This window comes from Podarcis pityusensis, assembly GCF_964106645.2.
Source record: "Podarcis pityusensis genome assembly, chromosome: 18".
NCBI lineage: Eukaryota > Metazoa > Chordata > Lepidosauria > Squamata > Lacertidae > Podarcis > Podarcis pityusensis.
In genome coordinates, this window is record NC_138043.1 from 10,899,152 (window position 1) to 10,911,954 (window position 12,803).

Sequence of the window (12,803 nt, forward strand, 5' to 3'; positions counted from 1 at the left end):
AATAGGGGTCGTCTTATACACAGAAAAATACGGTAAATGGTATTTGCTGGTAGTGGGTTGGAGATGGGGGTATGACTGGCCTTACAAAGGGGATTGACAACCCTCCACAAAAAAGGTGACAGTGATAAAGTGGAAGTGCATAGTGGGGGTGGGGGAGAAGGACACCCTCTGGCAGAGATTTAACACGCACATGGTGAGCATTCCAAGCACGGAATCTCAAAAGAACGAAGACATGGCAGGGAAGAAAATAATTCCTGCTGCTCACTTTTGAGTTTCTCCAGCTGCATAAGCGCCTTGTCCGTGTACTTCTGTGCCTTCTCCAAGTATCCGGCCTGCATTGAGTGCATTACTGTCACCTGTGGGAACAGACAAACAGAAGCCTTTTGCCATCATTCTGCAAGAAAACGAAAGAGCCAGTGTGGTGTAATGGTTACAAGTGTTGGATTGGGACCTGGGAGACCAGAGTTCAAATCCTCACTCAGCCATGAAGCTCACCGGATGACATTCGGAGCAGTCACTGCCTCTTGGCCTAGCCTACCTCACAGGGTTGCTGTGAGGGTTAAATGAGATGGGGGGGGCGGGAAGAACGATGAACGATGTACTCCACTGTGAGTTGTCAAACTCAACCCTCACAGCACAGATGACCCACTTGACCCACTTTCCCACCAAGGGCTATAAAAGAGAATTTTTCATGAGCTGCCCAAAAACTTGTAATTCCTGCAGGGGAGAGCTGAGCTGGCAGTTAACAGGATCTGAAGGAATCGAGCAAAACATTGGCTGGCTTCACGGTTTTCCCCACATCGTGATTTTTGCATAGTACGTACATACATATATCATGATTTGCGATACATTGCCAGGTCAAAAATTATGCACCTGTTATCATGATATGGACTTCAAAACAGTTTTGGAGGATATAGTGATATATCACCCAGCCTTAGTGTGTGTCTGGTATGAGTCACATGCATTGCATTGTATCAATGTAAGTTCTACACTGTTACACCCACTTAAATTAAATTGACCTAAGTTTCCAGTAGATCTACTCTGAGTAGGACTAACACTGGATATAACCCAAGCCTTTGACCTCCCCTACCATGGGCCATGCAGCCCGTGACCTGGTCAGAATAGTAGTGCAACACTGGTATAGCTTCCTAGGACGTAGCCCAATCTTGGGTTCACAAGTGCATTGAGCAGCTCACCAGGTAGACCAGCACACACATGTGCTCCTTGGGTAGCCAGTGGAAGAGGTCAGCAGGGTTGCTGGGCAGGATCTCGTCGTCATGGAGGGTGGAGATGGTCTGGATGCACTGCTGGAGCTGCTTCAGGCAAGGCTTGACACTCTTCACCTGGGGAAAGGAAGGGGTCGCCTCAGCAAAGAGAAAAGCTACCACCTGCTGATTTTAATGTTGTGAAGCGCCCTGAGATCTACGGATGAGGGGCAGTATACAATGATTATTAATCCCATTGAATGAGGGGGCGGGGGGGAGGGCTTCCCCTCTGTTCCTCTCCCAGCTGCCTTCCTTCTCTCCCCCCAGCTGTCATGGCACTGCTGGTGTGGGTCCAGGCTGCAACCTGGATGCAGTCCAATTGTCAAGCAGATTTCTAAGTTGTTAGGAGAGTACCCTGGGAATCCCAAGAAACTCGAAGCTTTTCTTTTCGGAATTACAGATAATGAAGTACCAAAAGAGTTGGTTAACTTATTTAAGTATATAACAACAACAGCACAAACCGTACACCCAAAAATGAAAAGGAGGAGAGATTCCAACAAAGGAAGAATGGCTTTTGAAAGTGATGGGAGTATGCGGAACAGGCAAGATTAACAGCAAAGATTAGAGACCAAAATTACAAAAAAAAAAAAAATCCTTGATGAATGGAGACCTGTTACTGAGTATTAAAAAAAAACTACTAAAGGGAGATGAAATATGAGCAACAGCATTAATTATTAAAATAAATAGGTTAAACTGTATGTATTGAATAGCGTATATGAAACAGATAGCATTCAAGGGTAAATATGGAAACCATGTAGGGGGAAGATGGGTTATAGTCTATGTTAAAATTTGTAAGGCTTTTTTTGTGGGTGAAAAATCAATCAATAGGTTTTTTTTTTAAAAAAAGGAGAGTACCCTGGGAAGAGGGAATGATTATTAAACCACTCTGGCAGTCATAGCTCTCGAAGAAGAATGGGGGCCTCCAAACAACTCCCAGCACCTTCAACAAACTACAGCTCCCATTATTCGGGGGGGGGGGGAGCCATGACTGCTAAAGTGCTGTCACAGGGCTTCAAATGTACAGTGCGAAAGTGGCGAAAGTGTGCCTTAGTTGGATACAAGCCACTGAAATGATTGGAGATGACTTAACCGAGGCCTATTCATTTCAATGGGTCGAGTGTTTCCCAAACTTGGGTCTCGAGCTGTTTTCGGACTACAATTCCCATCATCCCTAACCACTGCTCTTGCTAGCCAGGGATGATGGGAGTTATACTCCAATAACAGCTTGAGACCCAAGTTTGGGAAACACTGGACTAGTCCCAATAATATTTGCTTGAATACAACCCAAAGGCTCCAATCCTAACCTCACTTATCTGGGAGTAAGCCCAAGTGAATTCAAAAAGACCAAGAAGACATAGCTAAGCTTGCTACTACAAGCTTCTTGCTTCTAACCACTGCAGGATGCAAGGATGGGGGAGGGGAAAACTACCAGGCATCTGTAGTGCCTTCCACTCACCTGACCAGCATCCAGGTAATGTGTCACTTGCAGCACCAAGAAGAAGACTCGCAGAGACTCCTTCTGGATGGGGTTCCCCTGCCAGTTCTCCACTATCTGCCCGCACAACGTAAGCAGTGGATGCACCTCTTGTAACTTCCTCTCCATAAGGAGCAGCTGACGATTATGAAAAAAAGAGAGAAGAGGCAAAAAAGGAAATAAAATGGCTGCAATCAGAAGATCAAAGTAAACCTTGCCTGTCATGTGACTACTTTAGAATTCTAAATCTGGTCCGGAGGGCTGAGGGACTCTCCGGAGAAACATTTGAGAGGGCTGCAGGGCAAACAAGAAGGATAAATTCATTCATGCAGTACTGGATGTCACCCAAGTTTTTTGGTTTGTTTTTTTAAAAAACGTTTCTATTGTTTTGCTCCAGGTAATTAAAAGGAAAAGCTCTAACCCGCCCCACCCCGCCTGCTCCCAGAACGGTGGACATCCCCACCAAAAACCAATATATTGGTTTTACTGGCATAAAATGTGCATATAGTTTGTTCAAGTCATCTGGCATTTGTGAGTTAGCTTTTCCATTAGTGCCAGGTGACATACTGCAGCTGTCCACTCCACTTTCAAGTCAACACTTAAGTCCTCCAGTGTTTAGCAATTGTCATCACAAGAGGTTGTATGTGTTCTTATCCCATAAGGCGTAAATTCCTCCCTTTCCTTTCTCATAACAGCTAACACTCTTAATAAAGTCTTAAAATTAACTTGAGATGTTGCGCTTTGTCAAAACTTGCATTTCCAAACATCGTTATTTTTCATGGGAACATTTACTAGAACTCGTGACCTTTTGATTTAAAAAGTACAGAGTGATATCAAACATCAGCCCTACTCAGAATAGAACCACTGAAAATTAATGGACCCAAATTAATCACGTTCACTGATTTCAATTTCACTGTGTGAATGAGAAAGTGTGGGGGAGAGGACTGTTATTATGATGACTATTTCATTATTAGGCTGTTCGTCAGTTGACTTTTTATATTTTTATCACTGATATTCTGTAATGTGTTTTTAATGTTGTACACCACCCTACGGGCTTCTGATGAAGGGCAGGATATAAACTGAATGAATGAATAAAATAATAGTACAGTGGTACCTCGGGTTAAGTACTTAATTCGTTCTGGAGGTCCATTCTTAACCTGAAACTGTTCTTAACCTGAAGCACCACGTAAGCTAATGGGGCCTCCTGCTGCCGCTGCACCGCCCGAGCACAATTTCTGTTCTCATCCGGAAGCAAAGTTCTTAATCCGAGGTACTATTTCTGGGTTAGCAGAGTCTGTAACCTGAAGCGTATGTAACCCGAGGTACCACTGTACTACTCTGTAGAGCAGATGCTGGATACAACCAACATTATTTGTTTTAAAACATCCTCACAGCATCCCATTTGGGTTTCAAGGCTGTGTGGTAAGAATATAAGCAGAGCCTGCTGGACTGCACCCCATTTAGTTCTGTATTTTTATCTTAATTCAAGGAGTCAAGCAAGCAGCAAGAACTAGATGAGAGATGGGGGAACATCTGTGGCCCTCCAGATCTGCTGAACTAGCAGCATGTGACCACCGGCCATGCAAGTGGATGCTGGAGTCCAAGAGCCAGAGGGCCGGAGACTTCCCTGCCCTTGATCCAAGGAGAAGCATTCCCTACTCTCAGTAGAGAATACAACTTCTAAGGTTGGGGATAGGGAACCTGCTGTCCTCCAGATGTTGCTGAACTACAACTCCCATCGTCGCCCCTGACCATTGGCCGCAATAGTTGTTGGAGACATCGGGGGGGGGGGACCACAGGCCGCCCACTTCTGTATTAAAGATATGTTTAGGGTGACGTGTGGCTTAATGCAGCCTTCTATTTGTAGGCCACAGCTGAACTGCCCATCTGCAGGTTTGCGATCTAGCAAATCCAGAACTATTTAAACCGGTTTCTCCAAGCACACACAACTTACCATGCCTTTGCTTAGCAGAAACAGGGCTCTGAAAGGGGGAAAAAAATAACAAATTGAAGATTCTAAAATACAGGCAAGACCACCAGAAGTGCAAGGAAGCTAAGAACTTTCAATTAAAGTTTTTATACCATGCCTTTCCACTGCAATGAGCTTAATGTATTTAAAACATCTAAGCACAATTACAAGCAAGCATCTTAAAACAATTCTATTCTCTTATGCCTGGGTGAACAGGAATACTTTTCAATTCCTCCTGAAAGCTGATAATGAGAGAGAGAGGGCATTCCACAAGCAGGGAACCACCACTGAGAAGGCCCCCATCATGAGCCTGTGACAACCAAGCAGCCCCCAAGGAAGCTTTGTAACTCTCTCTTGGAAGGTTGAATGAGCCCCCAGAGTACCCCTAATAACCCCCCTGCCCCCATCAACTTTGGTGGGAAAAGACCAGTTGCCCCATAAGAAAGGACTCACCTTGTATATTCCGACCCTACCACACGGGCGTATTCTGCTCCAACCCCCAGGAGGTCACAAGCAGACACCAAATCTTTTTCAAGTGTGTGAAGTTGCTAAGTGGAGAAAGAAATACACACACAGTTACATTTTGAAAGTTAGCTACTTCTTCCTTTCAAATCTGATCCTACAGCTAACTGCAGAAGTGTCAGTATTGAGTTTTCTATTACTGTTGGGGGGGGGCTGGTGGTTTTTCATTTGTTTCCCCAACATGTTGTATGAAATATAAATGTGTTGTATCGTATACATTATACAATGCAATTATGCGTATACACACACACACACACACACACACACACACACACTCTCAATGTAAGCCACTGGGAAACCCTTTGAGTAGTGAGTTTAATCAATGAAAACAAATCAGTCAGCAGAGCATGAGATTCTTAATCTCAGGGCTGTGGGTTCAAGCCCCACCTTGTGCAAAAGATTCCTGCATTGCAGGGGGTTGGGCTAGATGACCCTCGTGATCCCTTCCAACTCTACAATTCTTTGAGTAAGTAAATTGATCTGCCCACTTTTGCCTCTGGCCCCACCCACCACTAACACACAGCCCCACATAAGGTCACACAGAAGGAAACACAGTCCTCCGGCTGAAAATGGCTCACCACCCTTGGCTTAAAATAAGCATACCGCCAGCTGGAAGAGGAGGCGGCAGTGCCAGTATGGAGTCTGCTGTGAAATCTGGATGGCTTTACGAAGCAGGGGTTTTGCAGTGTCGACAGAGTTCTGAAACAAAACAAATCAAATCAACAAAAATATGGATATAAAGGGAGGGACCCAAAGTTCTAACCCAAAATAGGAGAATCAACAAGATGATGTCAGACTGAGCTAAGAACTTCAGCCAGTACAGATGTACCTTGGAAGTCTAATGGAATCCATTCCAGAAGTCTGTTCGACTTCCAAAGTTCAGAAACCAAGGCATTTGGGAACCAAGGTACGACTGTATTAGAAATTCAGATATAGAAGACAGGTGCCAAATAGCTCCTTAAACCAAGGTTGCAGCCGCCAAACCAGAATGTCTAGTTGCCATTTTGGGGGAAAGACAGCTCTAAAGTCTTATTTTTCAAATGATGGACTGACTGTGATTGACTCTCAGTTAAACATCTGGCTAGTGCAGATGACAAGTTGAGGCAGGTTAAGAAATTTGAGAACTGAAAGAAGAAAAGTTACTTGATCCAGTCCATATATCTATTGGCCTATTCCTACCTCTTTTTCTTAATGGTGACATGGACCATTTGTAATGTAGGGCTATTCTTCACAACTATGAGAATGGTAGTGGGGTAAGTGAAGACAAGCGACAACAATTAACTATAATGTTCACCACTCCTGCTGAGACTGCACATAAAAAGCATTTTGGTTCCTGAAATTCATTTTGATTGCACAGATAATACATAACTGGCAGAATTACAGTGGTGCCTCGCAAGACGAAATTAATTCGTTCCGCAAGTCTCTTCGTCTTGCGAGTTTTTCGTCTTGCGATGCACGGTTTCCCATAGGAATGCATTGAAAATCAATTAATGCGTTCCTAGGGAAACCGCCTTCAGACCAGGTCCGGGGACAGTCTGTCCCCGGACCTCTTCTGAAGGCTGGGGGGGGGGGCAAGGGCTTTTCTTCCCACCCCCAGCATTTTAAAAAACCCCGGGACAGCGGAGGACTTCTCCGCTGTCCGGGCGATCTTAAAATGCTGGCGGGCGGCATTTTAAAATCGCCCCGGACAGCGGAGGACTTCTCCGCTGTCCGGGGCGATTTAAAAGCCCCTGGGAAGGCAGGCAGGGGGGACAAAGACTTTTGCCCCCCGCCAGCCTTCAGAAGAGGTCCTGGACCTCTTCTGAAGGCGGGCGGGGGGCGAAAGTCTTTGCTCCCCCCTGCCTTCAAAAGCCGTCCGGGGCAGGCAGGCAGGGGGGAGCAAAGACTTTCGCCCCCGCCCGCCTTCAGAAGGTGTTCCCTCCCCCCCCCCCGCCCGGCTTCGGAGCACCGTTCCGAAGCCGGGCGGCGGCGGCAGGTCTTCCCCCCCCCCCGCCCGGCTTCGGAGCACCGTTCCGAAGCCGGGCGGCGGCGGCAGGTCTTCCCTCCCCCCCGCCCGGCTTCGGAGCACCGTTCCGAAGCCGGGCGGCGGCGGCAGGTCTTCCCTCCCCCCCGCCCGGCTTCGGAGCACCGTTCCGAAGCCGGGCGGCGGCGGCAGGTCTTCCCTCCCCCCCGCCCGGCTTCGGAGCACCGTTCCGAAGCCGGGTGGCGGGGGGAGGTCTTCCCTCCCCCCCGCCCGGCTTCGGAGCACCGTTCCGAAGCCGGGCGGCGGCGGCAGGTCTTCCCTCCCCCCCCGCCCGGCTTCGGAGGAGCCTTCCGAAGCCCGGCGGCGGAGGGAGGAGGTGTCCCCGCCCAGCCGCCAGGCTTCGGAGGAGGTCCGAGGACAGTGGGGAAGACGCGCTGCGCTTCCCCGCTGTCCCTGAGATTTCCCTATGGGCTGTCGTCTTGCGAAGCAAGCCCATAGGGAAATTCGTTTTGCGAAGCGCCTCCAAAACGGAAAACCCTTTCGTCTAGCGGGTTTTCCGTCTTGCGAGGCGTTCGTCTTGCGGGGCACCACTGTATACAGGATTAGGTATTAGTGTGTGAAAAGAGTCAAGAGCCGATGATCCCCAGGAATGTTGAGAAAGTGCTCTATCCCATTCTGAGTAGCCCAATCTGAGCATGGAGGGAGTGTCTGTCATCCCTCCTCTTGCACTCTGCCAGGCGCTCAGGATCAACCAAGCGCTCTGTCTCTTGTCTGCCTCCACAGATACACACTCCAACATGCAATCCCATGTATCAGCAAGCAATAAAACTGCAAGAGCCTGGCTGCCACATCAGGCCAAAGGCCCATCTAGTTCAGCACTCTGATCTCAGTGTCCAACGAGATGACCTCATGGGAAGCCCACAAGCAGCACTGTCTCAGCTCAGCTCTATTTTGTAAACCACCTTTCTAAGTCTTCTCTGGCCGCTGACCCCACTGAACTTTGGGATTTAAAGAACTGAGTGGGAAATACATTCTTTCTCCACTTACCTCCTGACAATACAGCTCCGACAGCAGACTGGCAGCTTCAAATTTGACATCCTCAAATTGCGGAATCTGACAGCATCCAAGTTAAGCTAATATAGTAAAAAAAAATGATGGAGCAATTGTTTTAAGGGGTATCCAAAAAACAGGGAGCACAGTTGCTTCTCAAAATTTATATTAACAAAACCAAAGCATAGAATCAATGGGGCTTGTTAAACGCTCTGTTGACACGTAGTTGTGTTTTCCCCTCCAAGCAGCACAACCCCCATTTCCATGAGACCAGAAAAAAGGATACTTGCTGTGATATCAGCCACTGTAAGAGAAACAGAGAGAAATGAGGTATTCCTGGAATCAACAAAAATGAAGCTCTTGACATAAATGGATGGGGAAGACTTTGAGGCAGCTTGGAGTTGTCACTACTGAGCTGCCTCGTCCCTCGCACTGGTAGCAATACTTCTTTCCAGAGATTCAGAACAGAGTCTCTCTCTGTCCTATTTGGAGATGCCAGGAATTGAACAGGGGACCTCCTGAATGCAAAGCAGGTGCTCTAACCACTGAGCTATGGGGCTTCCCACTGGAAATAAAAGATGAACAGAGCACCCTTTTTGGGTGTCCACCTTTCACTTTCTTTCTTTTCTGTTCTCAAGATGCCGACACAACCGTGCCCCTTGAAAAAGTCCACAGTCCACTTTCATTCTCCCCACACACTTGCTGATGGTCTCAGTTCATTCTTGGGATGCCCCCGCACCTACTTTATCCAGTGTAGGTGTAGTGGTTAAGAGCGGTAGACTCATAGTCTGGTGAACCGGGTTCACGTCTCCACTCCTCCACATGCAGCTGCTGGGTGACCTTGGGCCAGTCACACTTCTTTGAAGTCTCTCAGCCCCACTCACCTCACAGAGTGTTTGTTGTGGGGGGAGGAAGGGAAAAGAGAATGTTAGCCGCTTTGAGACTCCTTAGTAGTGATAAAGTGGGATATCAAATCCAAACTCCTCCTCCTCCTCCTCCTCCTCCTCCTCCTCCTCTTCTTCCTCCTCTTCTTCTTCTTCTTCTTCTTCTTCTTCTCCTCCTCCTCCTCCTCCTCCTCCAGGGCTCCAGCTCAGCCATAGAGCCCTTGCTTTGCATGCAGAAGGTCCCAGGTTCAATCCCCAATGACATCTCCAACAAGGCTGAGAAAAGACTTCTTGCCTGAAACCCCAGAGCAGCTGCCAATCAGTGTAGACAGTACTGAGCTAGGTTGACCAATGTTGACTGACTCACTGCAGTTTTCTACACTCCTACTGAGTTGCTTCCTCCTGCTCTGTTGTTCCTTTTCAAGGGTGTTCTCCTCTTTGCTCTCCCTTCTATTAACTGAGGCAGCTCACACCACCAAACACATTTAAACCAAACACAACAAGCAATAGGGGCCCTTTCAACCTTCTGCTTATTCTCTAACACACCGCAACCTCAAGGTCTCTCCTTCTCACTGTTCCACATAGGCACTGCTATATATATGCACAGCAGGGGAAATTATGTAGCTCAAACCCTTTCCTGTATGTATGCATGTAACATTTTAACAAAATGGGAGAATTTGGGGCAGCTGTCAAGAAATTCCTACACCATTGTAATAATACAAGGAGTTCAAGCTTTCTTCCTGCCCTTCCTGTTTAACACTGAACTGGGGATGAGGATGCCAACAGGACCATAGCCAAAAAAGGCCAACGACAGAGAGATGGGGGTGGGTATCAACATGCTCTGGGAAACCATGAAGTTTGAAAAAGTAAAAATATGTTTTTTAAAAACGAAACAAAAAATTATGAGGGCAAAAAATACAGCCCAATGAGGGCAGGGGATTGTTATTCTATCAGAGACAGTAGCTGAAGAACTTTTTTGTTGTTCTCCACCTTGGAAAACAGAATAGTTTTATAATTTTTTTATAACTGCAACATATGCTGATGGCACACTCCCCCCACCCCGGTATATCTACACCTAGCAAACTCTATAACAGGCATCCCCAACCTGCAGCCCTACAGATATTTTGGCCTACAACTCCCATGATCCCTAGCTAACAGGACCAGTGGTCAGGGATGATGGGAATTGCAGTTCAAAACATCTGGAGGGCCGAAGGTTGGGGATGCCTGCTCTATAACATCCACTATCACATCCACACACATAACATGCACCTAATTTAAATACTTGACATCCATCCCCAAACACACACACACACAAGATATATACATGCACAGATGTAAAAATACTCTGCGTCCCCTTCCTGGACATGCAACACACAACAGACACACACATGACATTAATATGTAACACCCCTCCACATCACACATGCATGCATACACACACTTGTGCACGCACGTCACATTCAACATTCTCTCTGTAATATATGAACGCATATATGCACTGTCTCTGTCACACACAAGCAAAATATATAGTATCTGTGTATATGTGTATATATACACCGTCCCCCACAAATGCAATACACACACGTGGGCAAATCATTCTCTCTCTCTACAGGCTTGATTGTTGCAACTCGCTCTACGCGGGGCTGCCCTTGAAGCTGACCCAGAAACTCCAGCGGGTGCAGAATGCCGCAGCGAGGCTCCTTACGGGGTCCTTGCCGCGGGATCACATTCATCCAGTGCTTTACAACTGCACTGGCTCCCGGTGGAGTACAGGGTCAGGTTTAAGGTGCTTCTTTTGACCGTTAAAGCCCTATGCGGCCTTGGACCCACGTACCTATGGGACCGCCTCTCCTGGCATGCCCTGCGGAGGACCTTAAGGTCCATAAATGACAACACTCTGGAGGTCCCAAGTTGCAAGGTGATTAGATTGGTCTCAACTAGGGCCAGGGCCTTTTCAGCACTGGCCCCGACTTGGTGGAACACTCTGTCCCAAGAGACTAGGGCCCTGCGGGACTTGACATCTTTCCGCAGGGCCTGCAAGACAGAGCTGTTCCGCCTGGCCTTTGGTTTGGACTCAGTCTGACCCTTATGTTTCCCTCCCCTTACGGTTTTGATCTATGGGCTACCTTTAAAATGAGGCTGCATTTTAAATTGCATTTAACCTGTATTTTAAATTGGTTTTTCACCCCATTATGTTTTTATTGAAATTTTACAGGTGTTAGCCGCCCTGAGCCCGGCTCTGGCCGGAGAGGGCGGGGTATAAATAACATTTACTATTATTATTATTACATATATACACCTGCACAGGCAAAACGTATCTCTCTCTCTGTGTGTGTGACAGCCTTCTCATTCACTGCTCCCTTCCTAGAGAAGCCAAGCTGGCTCCCTCCTTTGCTGTCCTTCAGCCCTTCTTGTTGCTGAAGACCTTCCTGTTCCAACAGGCTTTTGGGAAATGGCTGCTTTTAATGAAAGGGCTGGCCCTGTGCTGCTTTTATTCTAATCTGTGTCTTTTCAATGGAATTAAAGCTAAAATCTCTCTCTCTCTCTATATGCACACACCATATATTAACTCTCTCTCTCTACACATATAACATGCATACACACAGCACCTGTAATCCACGTGCAACATAAATACAGTGCATCTATCTGTATCTGGACATACAGTGCGCGCACACATGCATGTGTATGCATCTGCACACAATACATGGCATCCCACACAGGCACACAAACATACACCCGAATGTGCACGCACAGCCCTTCTTTCTTTCTTTCTCTCTCTCTCTCTCTCTCTCTCTCTCTATACACACACACACACACACACGGGAAATACAAGCTCGTGCTCTCTCTGTAACTGTGTATCTACCACGCCTGCACACAAACGCCACCCGCCACCCATACATGCCCGTGTGTGTCCGGCCTTCCCTCACCGCCTTCTCGAGGTGGCTGCGCGCCTGCTCGCCGTTCCGCGTGTGGTGGTACAGGACGGAGCCGAGCTGCAGGTGGGTCCGGGCCTCGACGCGCGCCGGCGGCTTCCTGGGCAGCACGGCCTGCAGGCAGTGCACGCAGAGGCGCACCTTGGGCGGGCTGGAGGTGCGAAGTGCTCGGCCAGGCCCAGCAGCGCCACGTACCACGACTCCGAGGAGCCGCCCGACGACGAGGAGGCCGCCGCGGCCGCGGGAGACGACGACGACGGAGGGCCTCCGGCCGCGGAAGAGGAGGCCGAGGACGACGGACGAGCCGCCGCCATTGCCGTCTCCGCCTCCTCCTCCCTCCCGCCGCCGCCGCCTCAGCCCCGCCGGGCGGCCCGCCCGACGGAGGCTGAGGCGCCGCCGCGGACGACGATGACGGAGCCGTGGTCGCGGACACCGAGGAGGAAGAGGCGGGCGGGGGCGGAGGCGCGTCGTCGTCGCTGTTGCGGAGGAAGAGGCCGCGGCGGCGGCGCCGGAGCCACCGGCTACCCCGGCCGGAGCGCCCACGGCCGCCATCTTAGATTTACCTCAGAAATGATAGACATGGGATTGTCAGGGCCGAGGGGAAAGGGGGCGGGGCGGCGACGCGCGCGGGCCTAGCGCAAAGCGTGACGGGAAGACGAGTGCCGGCGTTGTATGAAGGAAGGAGTGGGATGGGGCGCTTGGACTACAATTCCCGTCAGGCAGCGGGGTGGGGAGAAGTGACG

The 12,803-nt window shown here is 48.8% G+C and overlaps 1 protein-coding gene across 1 annotated transcript in view; it reads right to left on the reverse strand.

The window, feature by feature from the left end:
• MAU2 (MAU2 sister chromatid cohesion factor) overlaps positions 1–12,627 on the reverse strand; it is a 31,158-nt gene extending 18,531 nt beyond the window's left edge. The window contains 13 exon segments of the mRNA XM_080988913.1: positions 266–356; positions 1,197–1,343; positions 2,722–2,877; positions 4,694–4,721; positions 5,162–5,256; positions 5,834–5,929; positions 8,241–8,306; positions 8,530–8,547; positions 12,055–12,221; positions 12,224–12,356; positions 12,358–12,396; positions 12,398–12,525; positions 12,528–12,627. Of these exon segments, the coding sequence (XP_080845039.1) occupies positions 266–356; positions 1,197–1,343; positions 2,722–2,877; positions 4,694–4,721; positions 5,162–5,256; positions 5,834–5,929; positions 8,241–8,306; positions 8,530–8,547; positions 12,055–12,221; positions 12,224–12,356; positions 12,358–12,396; positions 12,398–12,525; positions 12,528–12,612 (1,249 nt within the window). The 5' untranslated portion in view covers positions 12,613–12,627.
• Between the last annotated feature and the right edge of the window lie 176 nt (positions 12,628–12,803).